At 46.8% G+C, this 27,251-nt stretch overlaps 1 protein-coding gene across 7 annotated transcripts in view; it reads left to right on the top strand.

Moving 5' to 3' along the window:
* CTNND1 (catenin delta 1) overlaps positions 1–27,251 on the top strand; it is a 44,331-nt gene continuing 17,080 nt past the window's right edge. For 4 of the 7 annotated variants that reach the window (XM_018059042.1, XM_018059041.1, XM_018059039.1 and 1 more), the window contains exons 1-6: positions 13–247; positions 21,472–21,588; positions 22,771–23,037; positions 24,954–25,025; positions 25,756–25,908; positions 26,312–26,847. In XM_018059042.1, the coding sequence (XP_017914531.1) occupies positions 22,843–23,037; positions 24,954–25,025; positions 25,756–25,908; positions 26,312–26,847 (956 nt within the window). In that variant the 5' untranslated portion in view covers positions 13–247; positions 21,472–21,588; positions 22,771–22,842. Of the gene's footprint in view, positions 248–21,471; positions 21,589–22,770; positions 23,038–24,953; positions 25,026–25,755; positions 25,909–26,311; positions 26,848–27,251 lie in introns of all 7 variants that reach the window. The other 3 variants (XM_018059040.1, XM_018059043.1, XM_018059044.1) reach the window with 3 other exon arrangements.

The following is a 27,251-nucleotide window of genomic DNA, read 5'->3' as shown; positions in this document are numbered from 1 at the left end:
AGGGCTGCCAGATCAGTTTGTCACCACCCAGGCTCCCTAGCCTTTGGCTGGGTGCAACTTCCATTTTAGGTGTTGGATCTGAGAGGAAAAAAAAGGGGGAGAGAGAGAAAGAAGAGCAGGAAAGATCCTGAAAGGAGGAAGAGGTGGCGAAAAAGCAACTACCTTGCTGGATTTGTCTTTCTCAGCACGTTGACGGAACCTTGGTTTTCTCTCTTAAAGAAGTGGTTTTCAGAAGTCCACATTTGAGGTGTGTGCCTTTTAAAAAAATATGTGTATAGACGGGTAAAGCAGGATAAGCCAAGTTGAATTTTTGTCTTATGGTAACCGAGGGAATTTGAAGACGAGAGGGTCTGTTATGCTGATGGGTAACTTTTAAACAATTATTAATTTTTCTTTCTACTTATTTGGGGGAATTTTGGTATTTTATCGTATTTAAAGCAAAGGAAGATATTCAAGACCCAGAAACAAACTTCTAGGTCTAATATAGGGAGATGAATAGATTCAGAGGGGTGAGAGCTGTTGCATAAATTTACATTTTGGTGTGGTCTTTGATTGTATGTGTTTTTTTTCTAGGCTAGGCTAACAAACTTCTGTTTTCAGAGCCCAAACCAAAAGTTGGTTTTTTTTGGCATTTTGTGTGTGGGTTGGGAAAGGAATTTGTCCGGGTCGGAAGCGTACAGAGGGTTCTTCATATGTCTCAAAACTTTTTTTTCTCCCTTTTATCATTAAATTTGTGAAAGTGGAATGTTGCAGGGAGCTTTGCAGCTTGAATAGCGATATTTTTCCCCTGGAGAGTTTGAACGGCCCACGTCGGTTTCAGCCGTGCTGTTCCTGGGTGGATCCCTCTTTTACTTTTTCAGGTGTGGTGGGTGGGAGCCTCTTTCGCCTTCTAGACTTAGCCTCCCTGCCTTGCCTTGTAAAAGAAAACAAATAGACCCTTGGTAACTGGATTGCCACCCCCTTCCTTCTAAAACTACCTTTGATAGCAAAGATTTGTGGAGGTGTTGTATGTTCAGTCTGCATATACAATAATGTCTGGTTTGCGTGCTTAAAGGGATAAGGAACCTCTAGCCATGCGCTTTAGCTCACCTGAGTAAAGTCGCACACGAGACATTTCCAGCTTTGTGCTCTCTGAAAGAGGCTGGGATTTTAAAAAGGTCAGGCTAAAACACTTAATACAGACCCTAGTGTTTAGGGTGTGTTTTCGAAAGAACAGGGGGAATTCTTATTTTTAAACCAATCTGAAAGTTGTTTTTTGGAGGTGCATTTTTGATTTGGTTAACTTGCTGTGAAACCAGAAATCTTTTAAGATCTGAAGGCCCATGGCTGTGCTTTCATATCTTATGTTTAATCTTTAGATTTGTTTTTGTTTTGCACATACATTCTTGCAAAAATACTAGATAAGCATATAGCCGGCTCCTCGGTAGCTGAAAACTGGATGTTCCCTTCCTTCTCCCTTTGAAAATGCGAATCATCTGTAAAATTATAGCTGCAATAGACACTGCTCTCATTGTAGCAGGATGGTCCTTAATATGTAAGCTGCTATTAGATTTAAACTGGCATGTATCTATAATAATCCTCTGATTCTGAACCCCCCACCCCACCCCGCCCCTTAATTCTTTTCAGACTAGAACACTTCCTTGAATTTCTTTTCCAGGACAAGACTATTTCTTGAAAGATGATTTCATTCTTGTGAGGTTGTAGCTTCAGAGGAAACTGAACTTTGTCCCTTCTTTTAATCTAATTTATGCAAGGGCTACAGTAAGATTTTAATGTCTGGATCATCTAATTATAGCAAGTGCAGTTAAAAAGAAAGAGAAAGGACAATGTGTATATTTTGTGGGCTGTACTTACACCGTTTCCAAATTTTCGAATGCTCCCTTCAGCCTTGACTGCAGCCTAGGGGGCTTTCTTGGTGGATCTTTGGAGGATTGGTCATGTTGCTGCCAGAGTGTCAGTTTCCCACTCAGCCTTTAGGGGGAGGGATGAGGGAGTCTGAGCGAGTACAAAGGCAGTTTGAAAATGGGTTCTGGGTGACTGAGTGGTGGTGGTTTGGGTCCAGCTTCACACACTGGGCTGTGTATGGCTGCAGTGAGCATCCTCGCTGCAAAGCGTCCAGGGCTGTCTCCAGGAGCTGCGGCATTGTTGTGACTGGTGTATGCTGTTGGCCTTTTGAATGATAAGATGGAAGACCCGTCTTTTACCTCACCTCTGCTGGTTCTTCCAGGACAGACAGGAAGAGTGTGAATAAGCAAATCTTTTACGTGTTGTTTCGCTCCTCACTTTGGTTTGGGGGTAGAAAATGACAAGTAAGCATGAGTTCTGCGGATTTTCCTGTCCTTGTTTGACTCCTCTGTGCTGTTGGTTTCTTTGTTATAAGACTAAGGTACGGTCCGTGTTCCAGGTGGGGGCCTCCTTTGGGTTTTTAGAGTCTTAATTCCTTTCTTAGGGTTCACTTTTGGAGAGCCAAAGGGGTTAGAATGCGTTCTTTCAGCTAGGATAAAAATGGGGACTGTTGGAAATCTCAAAAAGAAGCTCTGAGTAATTGCAATTTCAGCCTTGGGTTTATGAGGTAGATGATCTCTAGAGATGAGTGAGAGGATGGATGCAAATAAATTAAGCATAGATCATTCTTCAGTTGGAGTAACAACATGATTGGCTCGGCATAACCCCTCGCCTCCTGTTTCGGTGCTTGGCACCCCTGCCACTGAGAGCCAGCCCTGCCTCGCCCACCCTCGACCTTGTTTTCTCAGTGAGTGCTAACCATTTTGCATGAACTGTTAATTTCCTACAGTCACGTTCTGTCTGTTTTCTGGTTTATGTTTTGTTTTTTAAGGAATTTGAGCCTCAGAGAAGCTGAGGTTTACTGAAAATTTCAGTGCTTGTAAGTGACCAAGGATTAAACCCTGTTCTGACTATATAAAGTTAGTGGATTTAACCGCTAAAACACTGTTCTCCAGAGAGGACAGAAACAAGAGCCAGAACTAAACAGCCCTTGCAAGAGGCAGGAGTGCTTCATCCGAGGAAGGTCAGTGCTTGCTTAGAGTTCCTGCATGCTCCGAGGGAGAGTGGCAGTGCACGTAAAAAATCAATTTTCCAGAAAGCTGTAAGGAGCTAGATATGTTAGAATGGATATTCTCTCAACCTTTATTATAGGGATCTTTCCATGTGCACATCATTACTGCCCTGTAATTCTTAAACCTATTGGAAATGCCTCAAACTTTATTTGATTGTCAGTGAAATTTCTTCCAGAGAATTTTCTGACTTGGGTTTGGAATAAATTGCCAATTTGCAGGGAGAGGTTTGTAGCAGGTAGTTCAAGTGCTGTTTGTCACACTGTGTTACAATTGTGTGTCTGTTTTTTTTGTCTTTTCCCCTATACTGACCTGCTTGAGTGTAGATGCTGTCTTATCTCCGTGTCCCCTTAGCACTTGGCTTGGTGTCCAGGGTATACTGAGGGAAGTGGAGTGAAGTCGCTCAGTCGTGTCCGACTCTGCGACTCCCTGGACCGTAGCCCATCAGGCTCCTCCCTCCATGGGATTCTCCAGGCAAGAGCACTGGGGTGGGTTGTGCAGTGGGTTGCCATTTCCTTCTCCAGGGGATCTTCCCAGCCCAGGGATCGAACCTGCGTCTCCCGCATTGGAGGCGGACGCTTTAACCTCTGAGCCGCCAGGGAAGCCCTGTTAATACGTGGAGGTGCGCAGTGAATCTTGGTTAAATAAGGCTCTATGGGAATCAGTGAGAGACTTTTGTGGGGAAGGCCGAAAGGAAGTTGAGATGGGAAGAAGTTCAACAAAGATTAATAAAACTGCAATGTAATTTTGAAATTTAGTCTGTAGTTTTAACTTTTTATACATTGCCTACCTTCCGTTTTTAAATACAGTTTTTAGAAAGAATTGAAGGTTTAAAATTTGAATTTTTCTTTAATCCTGTTTCTTTTCTGGGCAAGTAGTACAAATAATAGTGTAGATAGTAAGGATCCTAGTCAGTTCATTTCAAATTATAGGCAGCTGTTAACTTCAGCCACTGAAACCTTATATGTAACCATTTTCTAGAGGGGAGGAACTGGTTACCCAGAACATATTAGGGCAGCAGCCGGGAAGTATTGCTTTCAGCTGTGTTGGAAGTAAATGGTTTTTATACTTGTTAATAAAAACATAAAAAGCTTGAAATGATAGTTTGAACGTTAGTGCTTCAAAGAAAGTATGTTTGGACATCATTGTATTTTTTTTTTTTTGGTCACTGCTTTCGCTATGAAACTAGGAGATTTTGTTCACAAAGTGTATAAGTTTATGAGTGTAAGAACCCAAATTAATTTTCTGGGAAATTAGGAATAACAGTAACGAGAAATTTGCCTAAAGGAATGAGCCGTAGGTTATTACTATTTGATTTCATGTTCTCTTTCCTTGCAAAAGGGGTTAAATGCTGTGAGACTCTGAAGCAGGGACTACTCTGCCCAAACGCAGCTGCCCCCAAGGCTTGTAATCGAGGGCATTGATGTCGCCTGGCAGGGAGATTGCCAAGGCGGGAAGAGCGACTGTTCAGTTAGCACTATCCAGCGGGATATGAGGGTGTGGGCTGATTTGTATGTAGTTTTACTGTCTGATGTATTTTTGGAAGTAAAATCCACCCCCCCATTCTACTTGGAATTGCATGTTATTGATTGTTAAATGTGGACCCTGTTCTCAATACTTAATATTTATTATTCTGGTTCAGGGACAGTATTTCCTATTTTAAGGCCATTTTCCTCTCCAGTGAGTCCTTAAACCTGATTGGAATGATGTGGGCAGTTAGATTAGGCATGTAGTGGGGACATTGTAAAGATCCAGAGTTTTCTTTTCTCAAAGTCTTCTCTGTTGGCCAACAGGTAATTTGGTCACAAAACATGTCCTATTTTGGATGATAAAACTTCTTTTGAAAACATTTCAGACTTTCAGAAAAATTGGAAGAGAAATACAATAACTCCTGTATATCCTTCATTCGCCTTAACACCAGTCGTTAAAATTTTGCCACAAATGCTTTATTATTCTGTATTTTTTGATCAATATGCTGACCAAACAGGGAATTTCCAATCTAAATGTGCCACAAATACAAAAGCAGGGCAGGTCTGCATGGTAAGAGCGAGGATGCTGGAGCTGGACTGCCTGTGTTCAAGTCTTCTGCCACCTAACTAGCAAAATAGCCCTGGGAAGACTGTTTAATTGCTCTATGCCTCCATTCCCTTGTATGTGAAATGAAGACAATGGTATTAACTATCGCATAGGATCATTGTGATGATGAAGTGCCTTAATACATGCGAAATTCATAGGCTGTTGTCTGGCTCATGGGAACACCTCGTTTTTGCTATCAGAATGGATAACTTTGAATGAATTCAAACATCATTTGTCTGACTAAGTTTCCTTTAAGGTGTCTTATACGACCTGAGACTCTGTGGTGGATATAGATGCTTTTATTACAGAATAAATGGGTATCCTGGATGAATAGGCTTTTCTTTCTTTCTCTTTTTAAAATAGACAAAAAGTGCCTTTAGTGATAGGCAAGTTTAAGTTGTGGAGGCAGGTTGTCCAAAATACGGGTGCTGTGGGAATGGATATCTCTTAATAAATCGAGGCGTGGGTGAGGGAAGAGAAGCTGGTGGCAGCCAAAGCTGTGGCAGTGCACTGCAGATTTCTTACGAGACTTGGGTACTTTAGGGGGAAAAACAGCAATACAAGTTTCTCCCATCTTTTTGTATCTATAGGAGACAGGACTCTAGCATCCAAGGGTGAACTTCCTTTAATTTTGGTAGAGAGCAGATTGAACAAGCTTTGTTTGGGTTTTATGCTTCGGACCAGATTCTTTCCCTTGATGTCTCACTTGTCCAACCAGGATTTTGTCGGGTAACGTTAGTTTTGAATGTACAGGAAGCAATTGCGCAGCGATGAAGGTGTTTTTTTTACTGTCTTCTCTTGAAATAAGCCTCACTTTTCAATGTTCAGGAAGCGTCATTTTCTCTTTCCAACCCTTATTTGCGGGACATTCGAAAAGCGGAGACACGGCGAGGTTTTGGGTTCCTCAGGCCCCCGTGAGGGGTGTGCTGCTGTGCAGCGGCCTGTCTGCTCTTATATGTGGAAAAGCTAAACTGTGGCCTGGGGGAAACACATATGTGTTAACTGCAGCCTTGTCTGGAAGCTTTTGGTTTCTTCCAGCCGAAGTTTTTCCTTCCGTCATACTAAATAACCCATGAAACTAGTGTTCTGGAAAGTCTTTACACTTAATTTCTGTTGGCTCTCTATAGCTTCCTATCATGACTTCTCCACCCAGCTCTCCACAGTTGTTTATTTTTGACTGTACTGGGTCTTTGTTGCAGTGTGTGGGCTTTCTCTGGTTGCAACAAAGCAAGTTGGGGCTATTCTCTAGGTGCCGCGCGTAGACTCCTCAATGCTGCGGCTTCTCTTGCTGGGCCCATGGAGCCCTGGGCTCAGTGGCTGTGGCTTGGTCGCCCCTCGGCCTGTGGGCTCTTCCCAGACTAGGGCTCAGACAGACCTGCGTGCCCCGCGTTGGCAGGTAGATTCTTACTCACTGCGCACCAGACCCACGTTCCCCTCCACTGATTCTCCTACGGTTTCTCCTTTTCGTTCGCATTCCTCTTTTATTTGGTGTCTCCTTTACCTTTTTGCCTCCCCTATCTTTTTCCCCTTAGGTTGGTGGTCTTCATGGGCATCACTTTGCCTCACTAACACTTAATATGAAAGAAATGTCTAATTCTTAAAATAGAATAAATTGTACTCATGTGGTGAAGGTTCGAGTATTAGGATACTGAATTTGGTTATTTCAGTTAGGTCTAGATTAGGATTAATTGTTATGATTCAGGAAGACTGAATTCTAATTCAGATTAGGGTTTGTTTTTTTTCTCCATTTTCAACTATCAGCCACATTTACTAATTAATTACTCATTTTTTATTCAGTAGAGCAGAAGAGTAAAAGTAAGTCACTTATGGGCTATTTATCAGTCCTGTGTGTGTTTCCCATGTTGTTCAATATTGAATACGGTCGTGTATTGAGAGGTCTCTTTGTGGAGTAAAGATATTTGTTTTAGGGAGCTTATATTTGAAAAACCAAAATATATTCTGGTGGTTGAGGATATAAGGCATTGTTATAGGAACTAGGTCAACTTTTCAGTACTTTTATCAAAGCACCTACAGTTTCCATTTCATTGCAAGTGAAGTAAATCTCATTGAAATAAAGTAGCTGGTGTATATTCAGTACACTTTTAAAACAGAGTGCCAATCTGATTTCTTTTCCCTGTTTCTTTGCTGGGATGGGGGAAGCTCTGTAGCCTCTTCTCCGTTTAGCTCTCTGCTGACTGCTCTGTAAACCAGGGGAGAATTGTCCATTGAATGTCTACCCTGCTGAAGGTCAGCCGAATCTGCAGGTAAGACTACTTGAGACTCCCACTGATGGGCCTAACGTCACAATTAGAAAAAAATTTGTAGAAAGAAAAATGAAATAATGTTGATTTACTTTTCTAAAGTTTAATTTTTTGCGTTCGCTGAAAAAAGTGAAACGTCTTCATTTGAAAGAGATCCGAGAGCCTGCTGTGCACCGACTGGGACTCACAGAGCTCACATTCCAGTTGGAGGAGATAGGCATTAAAAGAGCAAGTAAATACGCAGGAAGTCAGAGTATGATAACACTATTGAGGGAGAAAATATAGCCTAATATGTAGAGCGGTGCGTAACAAGCGCAGGGGCAGGAGTGGGGTGGCTCTAACAGGGAGCAGTTGGGGAGGCCCCACTTACAAGCCATGTCTGAAAGAGACTTAAAAGAACTCAGAAAGAAGTCACACAGATAAGGGTACAAAGTGCAAAGGCCCTGACAGACTGGTTGTTACTAGCAGGCAAGAGAGATGGGGCCGCAAACCCCTGGAGGGAGGCCCGTGAGTGGGTGCTGCATGTAGGGAGGCCGTAGAGGACTCCTGCGCGCACGGCACAAAGAAGTCTTCTCGCTGCAGACCCCAGACGACAGCTGACAGCAGTGTTTTGTGTATGCTTCATAAGGAGCTGAGGTGACGCCTGGCCCAGCCTCCATCCTTGTCCCGTTGCAGAATAGTCAGCACAGAAATTGCAAAGTAGCGGAATTTGCATAGGTGGATGACCCTTGTCTTGGAGAATGATAAAAGAAATGCAGCTATTTAGAATAAGCTTGTGTGTGTGTGGAAACTGAAATCAAAATTTTCTTCCCTAGAGAAATCTGTTTCTCCACCAACTGATCTACAGAGTCGAATTTCTATGAACAGGAGAAGTGACAGCCTTCTTTTTGAGCACGTTTGAGTACATTGAGTTTTTGGTTTTTTTTTTAGTACATTTGCTGATTTGGCTTATGACCGAATATTATGCCTACCCCGCTTATCTGCTGCTTTTTGTTTTGCTCATTGGACCAAAAGTTCCTGCTTCCTCACAGCCCTAATCATTGAGATTAAATTGCTTCAGGGTCCATTTTATAGGCCACCGTATCCATATTACTGTCTTGCACATCAGAGGATGTGATCAGTCCTGATAACTAACTGTCTGTCTGTTTTCCCTTTCCGTGTATTGACCTGTTCAAGCAGTAATGGTGGTGAAACACAGGCTGCACCCCTTGGCCTGGGCGGCTGCGGTGGGACTGAAGGGGCACCAGCTGTGTGGTCGGCGTTCTGTGGTATCCCATGACGGAAAGGAAAAGGGTGGTGGTTCCCAGAGGAGTCTCGAATCCCATTCTTTCTGTCCCTTGCAAGACTTCTTGTGTTGCTAGTCTGTCCTCCAGTGAAAGAGTGTCCCTGTCTCTCTCTGGGTTTCTCTCTGTTTGGGGTTTAACCCTAGGGCTTGACCTGGTTACTCTCTATTCTTCCCTTTATTTATACCTATCTAGTTGTCATTCTGTTACCTAATATCATCCTTGGGAGATGCCCTCAATCAGGAAACTTTTCCCCCTCCTATCCCCTTCTCCTTTGGTCAGATAACTGTGTATCATCTTGCAGGAAATACTCTCGGCAATCAGATTCCCCACATTTTGGAGTTGCTTTAAATCGCTGCTTTGCAGATGTTTATAGTTGTCTTGAAAGCAAGTCTTTTGATGCCATTCTTCTTTCCTAAGTCTCTGGTGACATGCTTCCTTGTGGAAATATTTCTCTTTATGCTCCTTCTAAAAACATCTTACTATTCATTTGCTATTCAAAGCAGAAGTTAAAGTGACTTACTTGGATAACTGTCAGAGGTAACACGTGAATCCAGAGTTTATTATATTGTCAACTGGGCTAAAATTATGTAGGGTCTTGAATGTTAGATTCAGGACTTCAGACTTCTTTTGGGATGGAATGTGGAACCAGTCTTAGGAAATGTGGCATAGCTCTTTGTTCCTTGGAGGAAAGTTGAACTGAGTCATTTGAAACAATAATTGGGTTTTCCAATCTGCAGTATAAATAGGGATATCCTCCACTGTAGCAACTCAGGATTCCAAAGATGTGAGATAGTTCTTTCTTTTAGGTTCTGAGCCTGGAATATAGCATTTAGTATTGTATCATTCTGGCCATTTATATATTTAATTCCATACTTTCAAAGAAACTTTAATCCAAACTGAATAATCAGCTGTCTGATGAACAGTACAGCAGGTCCAAATAATGTATTTCATAAGCAGTGTCCTTTTTGGGAGAGGAATGTGGTGGGCAGAGGGTTGTCAGGGACAGGCCAGGATGGGGGTTCCAGCAGCTATCAGGACTGCTTTGAGAGCTTTTTACAAAGATGAATTCTGAGGCACCTAGATAGTAAGGTGTGAGGACTGGGGATGTAGATTTGGGAGATGGTTCTAAAAACAGCTTCCCAGGTGATTCTTATCACTCAGGTTTGAGGACCACAAAATCGGAACTTTTGAGTTAAGCTACAGAGCCGTATGAATTCTCAGATGGGCGGTTACTTAGTATGAGAAGTGGAGGAGGCTAGTTTGTGGTGTCGGTGGAGAGTTGGAAACTCTCTGCCTCTGCATCCCGTGTTGTTTTGAAATGGCTGATGTCACTGTTGGATTTGGGGATTCTGCCAGCGCTTAGTAGGGGATGGAGGACTTGCCTCTTGGGGGGAAGGGAAGCTGAGACCACATCTCCATCCCCCTTCTCAATTTTGAAATTGTGGAACGACTTCAGGAGAGGATGTTAACATTGAAACTCAGCTGGACCATTTGTTTAAAACTCAGCAGGAAGGGCCAATGTTACTTCCTGTCTGAAAAGGAAGTGCTGGCTTCCTTCCCTTCCTCCTTGGCTAATGCTGGCCCACTCAGAATATGGCTGGGGGAGGGGCTGGTCACAGTAGTGCTTTAACTGGCTATCGTGCCTGGGAGGTCAAGTTATATCTGTGGAAGAGCAGAAGCATTTGTTCCCTTCTTAACACACGGAGATGGATGCTGTGTGGACTGCTTTCTACTTGACCTTATGTAACAGCTTTGTGCTGTGTTTGCTGTTGCAGTCCAGGAAGCCTTCCAGTCTCCAAGACGATTATTTTACATTAAACCTTATACCTCCCCTGTATTCCCTGACATTTGAAAATAGGTCAAGGAGGGAAGAAACTGAAGTCCATTTGATGCTGAGGGGTAGGTTGTGGAAAGGAGAGCATAAATGGGCAGAGGGGAGTGGATGACAAGTTTTGTATCTTTAAATTGAGCCAAGAAAGCATTCCTTCTGCGTGGGGCCAGTTGGCACTCTTCCTGCTATTTTAGTTCTGGCTTCTCCTTCCTACTGGCCAGTCAGTTGTATTAAGTGTTTGATGTGAGTTTGAACTGTGGTCTCTGGGGCCCGGGGGGGAGGGAGGGCGGGGGAAACAGCTGGTGCCTTCATCAGGCTATCTCCATTACGCTTCTTTTCAGGGTCTTAGGGGGAGGGTGGTAGAGGAATTGGGTGTGTGTTAGCAGACTCCTAGTGACTCTCAGTAGTGGGGTTGGATTGTTGGGCACTTTTAATGCTATGTGGGATGCTGGCTAGCTGGAATGTAGCAAAACCTTTTCCCAATCACATTCTTTCCCCTGCCTCCCCTCCTTCCAATTCTTTCCGCTTTGGGCTGACTGGGAGAGAAAGGGGTATATGTGAAGTTAAATAGCAAAACAGTCATACTTTCCCAGCCATTCAATATTCAGCTTAAGTCTCGGTCCCTTCCACTGACTTTCTCCTTACTTCTTTGTTATTTCTTTGGTGGGTTTTCTGACTGTCTGCAAATAGCCAGAGAGAGGAGAGGAGTAGGAGCGGGGCCTTCGGTGAAGTCGTGCTGAACTGCGATCAATTGGCTTCACAGGTCTGCTTCCCTCCCTCACATTGTGGGGTGACTGTATTTCTGAGTCAGCATGCATTTTCTGTCTCACCTGCTCAATTTGAGGCAGAGAACTTGCTGAGTATCCCTTTAGAGTAACAAAAACATTGATACTGGTGTGTCCGGTTCTCTGTCTGGCGTGTGTGTTTTTTTAAGTATCTTAAAAAAAAATATATATATATATATATATCTATCTTAAACTCTCCTACTGTGCGGTTTTATCTGCTTTTGGTATAACCATCTCCCACGAATTTATTTGGCTTGGAGTATGAATGAAGGAGAATTGGGTAAGAATACTAACTTTTAAATTAATACGAATGTTTAAAGTTATTCCTGAGTTTGATTCAGCGCTGTGTAAGAGATTATAAACTGTGTGTGCCTCAGTGATACAGCTTGCAGTGGCAAGGCTCTGGTCTGAAATATAGGGTGAATACGGCTAAATAATGACTTGATTATTGTGTCTATGCTTGCCCCATCTCCTTTTATCTGGTTATATCATAGCCAGATATGGACTAATTCATTCTAATTGTGCTGTTTTAGACTTAGCTCTTTTTGCATCAACGTGTACCATCCAAATCAGGTTTCCGAACAGGGAGCTTCTAGCAGCCAAGGAGGAAGGAAGGGGAAAAGATGAGAAATAATAGTGTATTACTTACTCGATAGTTGCCTGGAATGTCCCCCTGGTTTGTGAGCTCTGTGCTGTAAACCTTTATGCAAGGGGAATTGAGCCCTGGGGGCAAAGGGTGTTACTTTGGATTTCAAGAATCTGGTCAATAGGGCTTGACTTCTTTGTGCATCTTTGCTTTCGGAGTTTAAGGCTAACACCCAGTGGGCTTGTATGAGACAATAGGAAAATGTATCATTTATTCCACTCTTGGTTTGAGCTGAGGGCTCTTATAGGCAGGGAGGCTTTCCTTCCTGATGAGGTGCCAAACCTGCAGCCCCTGACCCGCTCCGGGGGCAGCAGTGAGCAGGAAACGCTGAGTTTGTAGTGCTGACCTTTCTTGCTGCAAGAGCTACTGTGCAACCCCTAGGAGGCCTCGCTTCACTCCCTGGGGAAATAGAGAACTTCGCTCCCGGCGTCTGCGGGTGCCTGTTCCGCCTCTCCACAGGGTGGAGTCTGCTGTCTTTTGTTTGTTCTCTGTGGGGCCTTTTAGAAAGCAGCTTTATGCTGGTGGCGAAGAGTTTGAAAGACTTTGACAACAGTAGAAATGGTGATAGAGAGCCGGACGGAGGGTGTGTTCTGAAGTGGTTTTCCCAGGGGCGAGTGTTCTCTTGACTGAATTCAGATTGGTGATCAGGTTGCCATGATGGAGCTTTCTGTGAGATGTATCACACACAGCTGAGCTGAGTATAACACCAGCAGCAGCTTTAAAATCCCCAGTCCCCCAAGTGAAAAAACTAGTCAAGAAGGAATCTTGAAAATCGCCCCAGCTCCTCTGAGCCCGTTGGTCCTCACACAGGATCTTTCTGCTGATTAGTAAAGGCCCGAGCTTTGTCCCCTGTAGCTTGGGGCAGGGAGGAGGGTTGTTTTCCCTGAACATGATAAGGAGTTGCACGGGGCAGAGTGGGAGCCCGGGCTGGCGATTGGTAGACAGGATGCCCTGGAATGCGGCTGGCGTGCAGCCCAGAATCCAGCACTTTGTATTTGTTTGTTTCTGGGAGACTGTGGTCTGGTGCTACTGTGACAGGAAGTGAGAAAGCTGGGAGTGGGGGAGCCGAGAGGGGCGATGTCTTTGTGGTTCTCCTGTGAAATCTCTTTGTCCCTGGAGAGCCGCTCTGCTGCCGGGCTCCACCGAGAAGAGAGCAGCCTTTGTGTGTCTAGTGGGTCTCAGGGCAGTGAGCTTCTCCGAGGGCTAGGGAGTGTGAGCTGTGACTGTGCCTTTCGCATTCAGCACTCGAGTTAAATAAATGGCGACCGTCTCTTACTATTGGGGTTTCCCTGACTTTTCGTATGTGTGCTGCTGCTATTTATAGATCTCTAGGATTTAATTAAGGAAGGACTGTTAGAAGGAGGTAGATGTTTATTTTATGTTATTCACGGTATATATTGCAGATATGGTGTTGAGTCTGAAAAGGATAGAAACAGGCAATTCCTTTTTTAAAATATGTTTATTTATCTTAATTGGAGGCTAATTACAATATTGTAGTGGTTTTGCCATACATTGACATGAGTCAGCCATGGGTGTACATGTGTCCCCATCCTGAACCCCCCTCCCACCTCCCTCCCCATCCCATCCCTCTCGGTCATCCCTGTGCACCAGCCCCAGCACCCTGTCTCATGCGTCGTAGAAACAGGCAATTCCAATTGATGCCTTAGTCCGTACGGAGCTGGAGAAACCTACTTATTAAAAAGAATGGTCTCTGTATTTACTCACTTCACTGTGCCAGTGACGGGGGGACCCATTGCCCCTGGCCAGGGCCCGGACCTGAGCTGCTTGCATCGGGAGCACGGCGCCTTCAGCACTGGGCCACCAAGGGGAGTGCCCGCCCGCGCCCCCGCTTTTCAGTACTGAGAGGCGCTGGCAGTTCTCTGCACTCCAGTGGGCCATGGTTGGCCGTTTTCAGGGATTTCCACCCTCCCTCGTCTGGACTGAAGCAGCACCTGTAGCACCCCGCCCCTCCCCACCCCCAGCTCCCCTTGGTTTGTGTTTTCCCTGCCCTCCATTCCAGCTGTGAAACAGGCATCTCTTCTCAATTTGTGGATTGGGTGGCTGAGTCTTCAGCTTCTCGCGGAGCTGGCTCGTCCCTGAAAACGCACACAAGCGGCCTTTGACGACGCTGGAGGACAGCTGCCCTGGAGGCAGATTGCTGACATCCCGCTAGAACAATCCCTCCCCTCTGTTCTGATGCTGGCCAGCACAGTCTTCCCCGCTTCTAGTTCCTTCTGCCTTCCATCCCACCTCCGATCTCTGCTATTGGTTTAGAGAGATGTCACATTAAAAATGGTAGTAGGGATATTTGTGATTAGATTTTCTTTCTTGAGCTGTGCTTAGAGAATGTGGCAAGTAGCCAGATTTCAATAGCAGGCCTTTCAGGGGGAAAGGAGGTGATTTGTACAAAGTAATACTTCTTTTGTTTCTCTTAGCTTTTCTCCTGCGTTCTTGTTCCTTTTAAAATGAGAAATCTAAGGTATTTCAATTCTGGCTATTCTCCAGAATTGAGTAAGGTCTTGCTCTTTAAAATGAAGGCAATACCCAAAGGTCTAGATGCTTCCACCTCACCCTTGGTCACCGCCCCTCCCTCCCCTTACCCAAAATTTACCTTTGGTCACCTTCGGTATTTGAATTAGAATGACTTTTAACCGCAAGAAACAGAGAAAGTTCATATTCACTACAGCCTTTCAAGGGGAAGGAACATAGACTTGGAGCAGAAAAGATGCGTTTCTGCCACTCACTGGTTGTGTTGACCTTGGGCAGGAAACGGAATCCTTCTGATGTGCAGGTTTACTCGTCTACCACAGGGGCCAACGCTACCTCAGAGGTTGTTGGGAAGAGTGTGTATGTTTATTTATAGGCAGAGGTCAGTAATTAATAACTCACAAATATTCCCCCCCTTCTTTTAGAGCGAAGCATTTCCTTCAGCCATCTGCCCTGCGGCTGAAATAGGGCCTTCGCACCTCGTGATTTCCTCACAGACTCACACTTGTCTCTCTTGCTTGTGTCAAAAGAGGCGCAGCCTAAACGTGATGGAACGGGTGTCTTGTTGCTTTTAGGGCTCAGGGCTTTCTGAGGAAGCTGGGCTGTAGATATGATTCAGTTGCATGCTTTCAGCTTTTCCAGGTCATGTTCAAATAATGGGCAAAAGAGTCGGTGGGAATACCAGAGATAGAAAGTTAGGCGGTTCGGTGAGAAGCTGCCACTTTAAAAAAGGAATGTGAGCTCAAACAGTTGGGTGACCTCTAGTAAACCTTAAGGTTAAGCTTTTTTCCCGTGGATTTTTTTTTTCCTAGCCTGTGGTAGTGAAGAGTGTAAGGTATCCTAGTTAATTTTAGCATTTCTCTTTTATGAGACAGAAGTGAAGTTCCGTTTTGACGAGACTTTTCCTAATTTCCTTTTGTATGCTGACCTCCCTCTCTTTCTCCCACTTTTCGTAGAATGGAGAAAGGCATTTGGCCTCTCCCCTTCCTCCAGTCTGACACCTCCCTCTGGGGTTTTTTTTTTTTTTTTTTGGCCCCTCCTTCTTATCTTTGTTTTCTTATCGGCCTCTCCCTAAAGCTCTGCTTTCTCCTTATAAGGCTGGCTGAGGTGCCTCTGTCAGGGTTGCAACAGGGATACAGGTAAGTAACTCGACGTGTCTCAGACTCAGGATTGAGAGAAAATTCAGTGCTATCTGTCCCAGCGGAAGGCCTCGGAGAGGCACGTGGTTAGTGGGGGAGGAGGAGGAGGCAGCCTGGCCCGAGAGCTCAGGAGGACTTGTTAGACCAGTCCTGCCTGCGTGTCACACGCCCTCCAGAGAAGCAGGTTTTGTTTCTTTCCATACTCTTTCAGTCCTGGGCCCCCTCAGTAGACGAGAGCCACACCCTTACTTTGCTTCAAAGCCAGCCTAGCATTTAGCCATTTTAGTATGTTACGGTTTGGGGGGTTCCAGAGCAATAAGAATGCTCCATCTGGTTTCTGAATTTAGGGTCAAGATGGTGGAGGTGATTTTTTTTTTTTTTTCTTATAAAGTCACAGTAAAAAACATTTAAATCCTGGAACAGGTAACTAGAATATTTAAGGTGTCCTAGTGACCTATAGAGATTGCTAGCTCAGCTGCCTTTTAACAAGGAGTATTTCTTTAAAAACAAAACAAAACCCCAAAATGTTTCATGTATTTGTTTTTCTTTTTTTTTCTCAGAAACTCCAGTGAGATAGCATGGTCACTCTTTCCTAAGAGGAGGGTGATTTACCAGACTCCCTTAATTCATGAGATTTAGGTGGTGTTGGCGGTAACAAACCCCCGCCTGCCAAGGCTCATCCCTGGGCAGGAAGACGCCCTGGAGGAGGGCATGGCAGCCCACTCCAGTGTTCTTGCCTGGAGAATCCCCACGTGACTGCCCCGGCGTGGGCAGAGGAGCCTGGCGGGCCGCAGTCCACGGGGTCGCAAAGAGTCAGGTGTGCCTGAAGGGGCTTGGCGTGCATGCGGTGGTGGGCGCGGTGAGACCTAGCCCTTCCTTTAGAGACTCCGCGGTCAGCCTTTTGGGTGCTCTGAAGTGGAGAAGCTGGGCCTGTCACAGGGAGCAAGGAAACTGCTAAATACTTGAGGCAAGTCAGGTTCTGGAATATCAGTCCTGTAATTCCGAGAAGTGCGCAGCTGGCAGGAGGTTGTGAAGTGAACACAGTCCTCTCTCCGTCTTATTGCAGATCCTGTCCAGGGTCTGAGTTGGTGTGGGAGCGAGTCTTTCCAGCAGGGAGAAACACTAGAATTGTTCTGACTGAGCTTTGAATTGTTCTCAGTTCAGATGGTGGAACTTCAAGTGGTGGATGGGGTGCTTAGACTTTGGACTTTGGTATCAGCACTCTGTGATTAAGAAGCCCTGGAAAACTATCGACAAAATATATTCCTTTTGATTTAACAATTAAGTGTGGGTTTTCTCTCTGTGGTTGAACGGGCCCATTTTGGCTTGAACTTGGCAAATGCCAGTCGAGGCCAGTAGATGCCCTTGCGTGCGAGAACACCTGCGCGTCTGGCTTGACCCTGCTCTGCGGCGTCACGGGCGCTGTGCTTCCCTGACGTGCGTCCCTCGGTAGGTGGCTCTGTCCGCACCTTCTAAACAAGCTGTCTGGCGTCCCTAGGATGATGCAGTTTTTGCTTATCATTGCGTTTAGAGGGAAGACATAACTTCGTCTCTGACTCTGTAATGAAGAAATAGAAGGGAAGAGCACTGCCTATGAGCCTGGCTACAGAAGATAAAATTTCTTTTTTCTTGGTTTCTTCCAGAGCCCAAAGACTGCTTTTTGGGGTTTAGAGTTTTCCATCTGAAGACAAATAATCTTCCTCTTCCCACAGAGATTTATATGCCTAATTTTGGTCATCACTTTGGTTATACTTAGCTGAATTGTGTGGAGGTGGGAGAGAGGTTCAGAGTCACCCTGTCTACAGTTTTACATATCTTATAAAGCTAAACTCTGAAAAGTTAACAAAAAGTAAAACTTACATGGGGTTATTTATAACTTCTCCAAGGTCTCACGGTCTGTTTCTGGAAAAGCCAGGTCTTGAACTCCAGGTCCTTTGACCTCTGGAGAAGGAAATGGCAACCCACTCCAGTACTCTTGCCTAGAAAATTCCATGGATGGAGGAGCCTGGTGGGCTACAGTCCATGGGGTCACGAAGAGTCGGACACAACTGAGCGACTTCACAACCCTTAAGAGTGTGAAGAATTCCCATAGCCTGTAGTTTACGGAACTACAGTTATTGGCGAAGGGCCGCCTGCGGGGATGAGTGGTTTCTTCAAATGCCCCAGCAACACCTCCGGAACCAACATCTCCAAACCAACACCTCCCAAACCTTAGTCCTTTATGTCAGCTGTTGGTGGTAGTAGTATTAGTCGCTCAGTCATGTCCGACTCTTTGTGACCCCATGGACTGCAGCACGCCAGGCCTCCCTGTCCATCACCAACTCCCGGAGTTCACTCAAACTCATGTCCGTCGAGTCGGTGATGCCATCCAGCCATCTCATCCTCCGTTATCCCCTTCTCCTGCCCTCAATCCCTCCCAGCATCAGGGTCTTTTCAGATGAGTCAGCTCTTCGCGTCAGGTGGCCAAAGTACTGGAGTTTCCGCTTGAGCGTCAGTCCTTGCAGTGAATCCTCAGGACTGGTCTCCTCTGGGGGGACTGGCGGGGCCTCCTTGCAGCAGTGTGGTGGCAGTAGCTTTCTGTGCGGCGGGGCGTTTGCTGAGTGCTCGCCATGGAGCGTCTCATTTCATCCTCACAGCCGTCCTGTGTGTCTCGTTTCTCCCTATTTCTCCATTTTACAGAAAAGAACCCTGAGGATTAGAGAGATTTGCCCAAAGTCATATAGCTAAGAAGTGACATAGCTGAGATTTGAACACAGCCAGTGTGATTCCGAAGTTGATATTCTTAACCTCTAAGAATCCTCATTCCAAACTGTTTCTGCAGCCTGTTTACAGTAGAACATCATCGTGGGGATTGTGCTGTAGGCAAGTGACTTTTTGCCCTGATACCTGGTTGACATTGTTGAACTGTTTGGTCTTTCTGGGTATCTAATTGAATTCCACTTTGTTTTTTTGGTTTATAATTCTTATAGAAGAGATTGGATATTATTTACCATTGTCCGTGCTTGAATATAGGAACCCTATAAATTCAGGGTCTATAGGTCTTGGCTTGTTAAGAATAAAGAAAGGTGTTCTCAGAAAATCTAGTGATAGGTGAATTGCAAGTTGCACCTGTTCACTTTGCTTCCCTCCCCCACCTTGGCAATTCCTCAGTGAGCTTTTCCTCGCGGGGGAGGGGGGGGCGGGTGGTGGTTTTACTGCATGGCTTGCAGGATCTTAGTTCCCTGACCAAGGATCGAACCTGGGACTGTGACAGTGAAAGCCCCAAGGCCTCGTCACTGGGCCGCCAGGGAATTCCCAATGATCTGTTTTTAGGGAGGACAAGTGTAATCCATTGAAAATGAAAGTAGCAGACCGGTAAAGGTGTCGGCCTGTAGTCTTGAGGCTTTCCTGGGTCTTAACCGCCAAAATTAGTTAATGGTTTGCAGATTCTGGTCTCTAGGATAATTTGTTTCTTATGCTGTGTATGTTTGGCATGAGACTCAAGTCTCAGAGTTGTGAGGTGATGTCCTGTATAGCTTACCCTAACTGCTTCATTCTCTTCCCCCACATATGCTTTCTTTCCATTTATTTATTTTTTTTAATCCCACTTATTTCTTATATGGAGACATTATGGGTAACCCGTTAACCTAAAGATAAGTAGAAACTTTTTCTTTTCCCCTTTTCCTTTGATATTTGGGAATAAACCTTTTAAGAGTTGTAGGAGAGAGGTGTTGGACTATCATTTTATATTCAACTTAAGTTCAAAATTTGCTATTAACTGAGACCTTGGGTAATTTCTTCACCTGTAGCTCGTTTTCTCATTTGCAGTAAAACTTCCTTAGAGTCCTTGGAAGGATTGCCAGGATAATAAATCCAAAACACTCAGTGACTGCTAGCTCTTTCACCTTCCCTTTCTCCTCGCTAATAAACTGCTAAAGCCTCCAGTAGGGCATCGAGAGTCGGTCACAGCAGACGTGTGATTCTGTGATGGCTGCCAGGCGCTGGAGAGAAGCCCCCTGCGTCCCAGAAACACGGGTCTAGGGAGGACCTCCTAGTAAATAGTGCTGGAGTAGGGAAACCAGCTCATGCACTCCCTAGAACCCAGCTATGCCCTTGACCCAGTTAATTTCATCTACTAGTTCACAAAATAGTTTTAGGCTGAGGCATTATCATTAAGTAATGTAGTTGGGAGATAAAAACTAAATCTTGAAACAACTTAATACCCCACATTTATATAATGTACGTTGTCTTGGCTGCTCCTCGCTGTGGCTCTGGGCTAGGCTGGGCTGGCGGTGTTGGCACCTTAGAGACAAGAACGTGGCAGGCCTTGCTGCCGTCGTTGGCTAGTGGTGGAGCTGGGATGGGGTGTGTCTTCTGAGTCCAGTTCTGTCCTGCAAAGCTCTGCTTCGGCCCTGTTCCGGGCAGATAAGCCTCCCCCATGCTTTTAGTCCTAGGAATCTGATCTTCTCTTTCTTCATGTTTCCACTTTCTCCAAATTAGGGCCGGGTGGTCCGCTTTAAAAACCATGGAGATGGGAGAAGCTAACGTCTCCAGATCCTGCTTCCCAAGCTGGAGCCCTGGGTAGAGCCTCCTTACCCTTCCTAAAGTCATGGGGTCAAAAGGTGGAGATTTTATGGCAGACTGACAGTTTCTCTTTGCAACAGGGAATGTTGTCACTGTATGCTCGATAGTAGTGGTAGTTTGGTCTTTTATTAGCAAAGAAAATTACAGGGTGGAGACTGCCCGAGTAGTAACTACAGTTCAGACTGACCTGGGAGAAGCTCTTGAGCTCAGAGTCCTCTTAGTATGGAAGGTTCGTAGGTCACTAATATAGTGGGTAAGCACAAGTGCTTAAAATTCAGTAATAAAAATGAAAGGGAGGAATATTTTTTAAAAATAAGACTTTTGAGTGGCCTGTTGCTATGCAGGGGATTGAGAAAGCGACAGCGGCCTTTGAACTTAGAGGAAGAACAGGGGTTGGTAAGTGTCTGTGGGAGCCCAGAGCGCAGGCTGAAGGACCTCGTTCCTGGACTTAGGGCCTGGACCCACTGGGAGGAGTCTGGGGGATGGAGAATTAATTAAGGAGTTTGAAAAGTGAAAGTTCCTCCGCCTGTCTGACCCTTCGTGACCCCATGGATATGCAGTCCATGGACTTCTCCAGTCCAGAGTACTGGAGTGGGTAGCCGTTCCCTTCTCCAGGGCATCTTCCCAAGCCAGGGATGGAACCCAGGTCTCCCGCACTGCAGGCAGACTCTTTACCAGCTGAGCCACCGGGAAGCCCAGGGGGTCTGTTGGGCGCCTGTCTGTCAGTCCCTCTGGACACTTGTGCTTGCTGAATGCTGTGTGTGCGCTGGGGCAGACAGGCCTGAGCGTCCGTGCTTGGCCGCGGCCTGGGGAGCGTGGGAAAGGGAACCGAAGCAAAAGGCTGAGCCTGACTAGTCCCCACATGCCTTCCCCAGCACGACTGTTGCACTGGTTTCCCAACGTCTTTGTGGGCATGCTGGGACTGGGCTCTTGACGTTTCTGCCTCAGGGGTGGGGAGGAGGCGGAAGGGCGTTCCTAAAGCAGTTTTCCCAGTTTGGTTGCTGGGAACAGGGGGTAAATGAATTTTCTATCCATATTATAACCTGCTCCTAGTGCTCTGCAGAAGTAGCGGTAGAGAAACTCTGACATGACCGCAGAATCCAGGTTTTATTGAAAGCTACATTCAGGGTCCGTGTATTTGAAGACATCAAAGTCCAAAGGGGGTCTGTCATATTAAGCAATTCCAGGTCAGGTTTTAAATTACCCCCGTTCCTAGATGTTTTCCCCCCCATATCTGCCCTTGCTCCTTTTTTTTTTTTTTTAATACATTAGATATATTTTATTTTCCTCTCACTCCTGTTTTTCCTCCACGTATTCCTACAGCTCTCTCCTTCCTGCTTCCTCCTTGCTGTGGTGGCTGGGATGCTTCTCCCATGATACTTTGGATCTAGCCTGGGCTGTTTTCTGTTAAACCAATCAGTTTCGACCTTCTCTTAACAGGTGTGTATATAAATATGTTTATTAACAATAAAAAATTGTTAAGTGTTTTTTTTCTGGAGGGGTTGATGAGCGGGTGGGAAATAGAGGAGAGGGTTTATTCTGAAACCCACCTTTCAACATGGTGCATCTGGGACTCCCCAGAAAGTCTCCCACTGCCAACTCGTAAGAGAGAGAAGCGCGACTGGACCCAACAGTGCAACTGCGGTGCCCCTCCACTCGCTAGCCAGCTCGGTAGTTCACGGCACAGGGTGTGGGGCGCCCTTCAGTTCGGAACAGCGTATGGTGGTAGTTACACACATCCCCATAGGTGCTTGGATGTTTACCTTTAGTTGGAATAAGTACAGAGGCAAAAATGGAGCCTATTTAGAGCTTTCTTCAGGATGGCAGGGGTGTAGGAAGTCCCAGCCATCAACTAAAGGTTAGTCTATGAACTGCTAGAAGGGATAACTTCATATAGTTCCATATGATGGCTCCTTTTCCTACTGCACAGCGAGATGTGGAGGTCACTGAAAATGGTTCCTTTCTGCGCACTTTTTTATTCTGCTGCTTTCTTGTCCGTTAGCCAAGGCACACATTCTGCCTTCAATATTGCAGTACAGTTTTGAAAAGTAGGAAAGCCCCTTTATATATGTATTATTCAGTTTGAGGGCCTTAGTTTTATTTCCTGCCTTTGATGGTGGGAACATTTTTTTGTTTTTGCTTCTTCCATTTCTTGTTGGTAGTCTACCTGAGCTGTTCGTTCAGTGTGTTTTGTCACCACTGCCGCAGTTTCAGTGTTCGGACCTGGGGGAGGGAACTAAGGTCTGCCCTGCCCCTCTGTCTCGGGAGGCGGCTAGCGGCGCAGGACGCTGAATGCTTGTCTGTGGTGCGGCGGTGCAGCTTCAGTGAGAAAAGGAGCGGACTTGAATCTCGCGTATGAGCGGTCCTGGGCCCCATCCTCTCTCACTGACAGTGCAGGGCATGGGTCTGGTTGCACCTTTGCTTTCAACGGCTGTTCCGGGCGCGCTGTTACAGAGGGTGGTGGGCAGAGGACCCTGCTGCTGCAGGCGCCGGTGGCGGGCCCAGGCTTGGTGGCGGCTCTCTGCAGGCAGACCGCGAGGGGCATCTCTGGCTCTGGGGTGAACCGTGCGCCTGTCCTCTCTGACCTGTGCCCTTCTCTCCCCTCTCTCGCCTCCCCGGTAGTGTGCAGTGAGGGGCCTCCTCCCTCCCCCCCTCCCTCAGTGGGCCACCTTCTCTTGCCCTGCCCTCACCTCCATGGACGACTCGGAGGTGGAGTCGCCCGCCAGCATCCTGGCCTCCGTGAAGGAGCAGGAGGCGCAGTTTGAGAAGCTGACCCGGGCGCTGGAGGAGGAGCGGCGCCACGTCTCGGCGCAGCTGGAGCGCGTCCGCGTCTCCCCGCAGGACGCCAGCCCGCTCCTGGCCAACGGCACGCTCACGCGGCGGCACCAGGTAACCCTCCGTCCGTCCGCCAGGCCTGCCCGCGGACACGGACCCCTCGGGGAGGCTGCTCTCCACACGGTGGGCGTCCCGTGCCCCTGCCTCGTGATCGCCTTCGCAGGGCGCTCGGGACTGGTTAAGACAGAGGACATTGCCGCTCTGCCGAGTTGCGTGGACGTCTCTCTCGAAGCATCCATCTGACTTCCTGTCGGCTGCAGTGGGGTTTCTGGGTCGGGATGCCGTTCTGGTAGTGGCAGATCATATAATTTGAAGCTGTACTCAAGTTACTTTTTTTTTTTTCCTGGTTTCCCCCTTCCTCCATATCGAAAATTCAGGATATTAAATGCCTGCTTCGTGGTTGGGGAAATTGGACATCTTGCATCCTCATTCTTCCTCAGAGAACAGTTTGCTCAGAGGCGTGGCAGTGTCGGTAAATTGTGTATTCCGGCTCCACACTCTTTTTGTTGGCTGCGCAAGTCATTTTTTGGAGAAGGGGGTCATTGTTAATTCTTTTGGTTAGAGTTGGAGAGGGAGCATCATGCTGCTTTTTAAGCCAGATGACCGCAGGAGCCAGTGGTCTCTGGGTTGGCTGACTCAGCTGTGACTCTGAAGTGAGTTGGTGTTCGAAACGAGAAGTATCTTGTGTTTCCTATGGTTTCTGTAGTCTGACTTTGCTGTGATGTAATCTGTCTGAGGTTTTGTCTGTGTGTGTGCGTGTGTGCGTGTGTGTGCTCGTGTGTATGTGTGTGTGTAGTAGGCACTGCCTGATAGACTTCGTCTTAAGAGATCCTGATGGGAATCGAGAGCAATGCTCATGCTCATGATTGCTTATTAATGTTTGAAATGGAGCAGGTCCCTCAGGCTAAGGAGCTTGTTGAGTGAGAGGATATAATCTCCCTTGGGGACGATCAGGAATTTGGAAGCCGTGTGTTTGCAGTGCTTCTAGGCTTTTTACAGGAACAAGAATAGAGGCTTAGGGTTGGAGGGGTATATATTGCAAAGGAGAGCAGGACCGCTCAGCCTTGGAGGTGGTGGGGAATTCCAGGGTTTAGTACATGGAGTCTCTCTCTGTCTTTTATTTTTAACTTCTGCTCAGCAGTGAAACCACACCCTTCCTTCTTCCTGAAAATAATGTTTAACTTCCTTTGCCTACAGCATTACACGTCCTACGTAATGGGAGTAGGGTAGGGAAGAGTCTCTCAAGGTGGCTGAATCTCAGTGCATGCTTTCTGAAGGGGAGTGGTCGAATGTGCTTTACATAGTATAAGGTCATGAGATTATTCCCTGCTGCTTCGGATGGAGCAACTTAACTGACATTTTTGAATGTGTTCTGTGGATCTTATAATTGGTGATGAAGATATTGAGACATTTGTTTGCTTAAAGGGGGTTGAGATGCTTATTTTCTTCCTGCTTGGAAAGAGGAACTCATATCTCTTGCTTCTTTCTTTATAAAGCTGCCTGGTGTGGGAGTCTCCCAAGGTTATAGAGTGTGAAGATGCATGAAACACTGAAGGCTTTTGGAAACCCCACACCCTAGCTTTTCCAACTTTCCTATGTTCTTATGGCTTTCCAAACAGATTTCATGGGGAACTTACCTTATTCAGAAAAGAGTTTTGAGTGCCTCGGATGTGCAGGCACTGTTGAGGGTGCTAGGGAGGCGCTGAACAGAGCTGACCAAAGCATGTGAGCACCTCTGCCCTCGGAGCCCTCGCAGTCTCACGCTTCAGGGACGGCCGCCCGAGCTCCAGGCCTAGTTGCGGGTCTGAGGTGCTGAGTCTAAGGCGTGATGTGGTTCTTTTATCTGTACTGACTCCAGGCCACACATGCCTTCTTGAAAGCCCTTTTCCTGTTTGGAAAAAGGTCATTTGTGTTTGATAGAGCAGAAGAAGGCCGCGAATCGAACTGTCTTCCTGTGGGCTCTGTTTCAGAACGGCCGCTTTGTGGGCGATGCTGACCTTGAGCGACAGAAATTTTCAGATCTAAACCTCAACGGACCCCAGGTACCTCTTTTGGTTCAAGGTCTGGGTTGCTTGTTCATATCTTTTTTAATTTCCCAGCTTGAGAGCATATTGGTGTCTTCTAAATTACCTGGCACGTTGTAAACTATCATTGATTAGTTTCATTTAGTGGAAAAAAATGGAAAAAAGGGGAGCTTCAAAGTATATATATGGTTTTATTTTGGACTTAATTATACTGGCCATTGATTTAGTATTTGATCCCTCAATTACTGCATCCCTTTTCTAGAGTGGGCATGGTTATACTTTGTAGAAATCCCTCCCTAAAATCTAGCTGGTCTTGAGCCTTAGGCATATCTGAAAAATAACATTGAGCCATTCAGAAGATAGCTCTTACTGAGGTTTTCTGGTTCATCTTAAAGGTTCTTACTGGGTAAACTTTGTTTTATTTGAAGGATTACTCAGATACAGATATAGCTGTTTTTTACACAGTTCATGTTCACTTAGATGACTAGAACTGGGACGGCATATCTGCTGTCTCTGCCACTGGGGTGTTGTTGATGTAGCTATAGTTAACTCAGTCCCTGTTTGTTAAGTGAATGGGACTGGGAACTTATGTCTTCTGCCCTTTTGTACAAGTTGGGAAAGTGGGAACAGTCACTCCTAAAAATTCAGAAGATGGATTGTCCTCAGGGAGACTGTGCTGCTAGTTGGGATGGATCGTTAGTGTATATGGCTTAGGAGTGGCTCTTTCCTTTTTCTCTCTTCCGTGTAGGATCACAGCCACCTTCTATACAGCACTATCCCCAGGATGCAGGAGCCGGGGCAGATTGTGGAGAGCTACACGGAAGAGGACCCCGAGGGCGCCATGTCTGTGGTCTCTGTGGAGACCTCGGACGATGGAACCACTCGGCGCACAGAGACCACAGTAAGCTGAGACTTGCGTAAGGTCTGGGGTGACGGTGGACGTCCTCCTGTGGCCTTTATTGAGGGGAAGGGCTGGGCAGTTCACTAGGGTGGCGGAAGGGCCCATGATCTGTAGTGAAGGTGTAGAGAAAGGGTGCCCTGGCTGGACGGGGAAGCTAGAAGAGATATGAGAAAACCTGATGGAATGAGGAAGAGTCCCGGCAGCTTTCCTCGAGGCACGGCGACTGCCAGTGCGGGCTCGTTCCCTGCAGACTTCCCGGAAGACCGAAGGGGAGACGGTGCGATTGCTCGGCATTTCCAGGGAAAGCAGGCTGGGAGCAGAGGGTTATTTCTTAGCGGGGTCTGGAGTCTAAGCTTAATTTGTTCGCGTCATTAACGTTCCTTTTTTCTTTCCTTACTCGAAGGTCAAGAAAGTGGTGAAGACTGTGACGACTCGGACGGTGCAGCCAGTCCCTATGGGGCCCGACGGGCTGCCTGTAGACGCCTCATCGGTGTCGAACAGCTACATCCAGACTCTGGGCCGTGACTTCCGCAAGAACGGCAACGGGGGCCCTGGTCCCTACGTGGGGCAAGCAGGCACGGCCACCCTCCCCAGGAACTTCCACTACCCGCCCGACGGATACAGCCGCCACTATGAGGACGGGTATCCCGGGAGCGGCGACAACTACGGCAGCCTGTCGCGGGTGACCCGCATCGAGGAGCGGTACAGGCCCAGCATGGAAGGCTACCGGGCGCCCAGCCGGCAGGACGTCTACGGGCCGCAGCCCCAGGTCCGGGTGGGCGGGAGCAGCGTGGATCTGCACCGCTTTCATCCGGAGCCCTACGGGCTGGAGGACGACCAGCGAAGCATGGGCTATGATGACGTGGATTACGGCATGATGTCCGATTACGGCACGGGCCGGCGGACGGGGACGCCCTCTGACCCGCGGCGGCGCCTCAGGTGGGCAGGGAGGAGGGCGGCGCAGCGCCTGGCGGGCGGCGGGCGGGGGCAGCTCCTCCCGGCGGGGGCAGCTCCTCCCGGCGGGGGCAGCGGGCCCCTCCCCCGCCCGCGTCTGTAGGAGACCGGCCTCATCGTCCCTCTTCTGGTCTTGCTAAATCCTCACCTGTTTTTTTTGGTCTCCTTTTTTCATTATAAATATCATGTATTCTAATTATAGAAAACAACCTGTGACAGTTAATTGGTCTGTGTCCTGAGGAGAGGCCTTTGGTTCTGTGTCAAGAGTTTCTTTATTTTCTGCCTAACATTTGACGCCCCATTTGGAACCTGATATCTGAAGCTATAGAATACTTGTTCTTGTGAATTTCTTCCACTTGTTTGGTGTTTAGAACAAGGTTAAGGATTTT

This window comes from Capra hircus, chromosome 15, assembly GCF_001704415.2.
Source record: "Capra hircus breed San Clemente chromosome 15, ASM170441v1, whole genome shotgun sequence".
NCBI lineage: Eukaryota > Metazoa > Chordata > Mammalia > Artiodactyla > Bovidae > Capra > Capra hircus.
The sequence above is the reverse complement of the archived record's forward strand: the minus strand, read 5'-3'. Positions and strand labels throughout refer to the sequence as shown.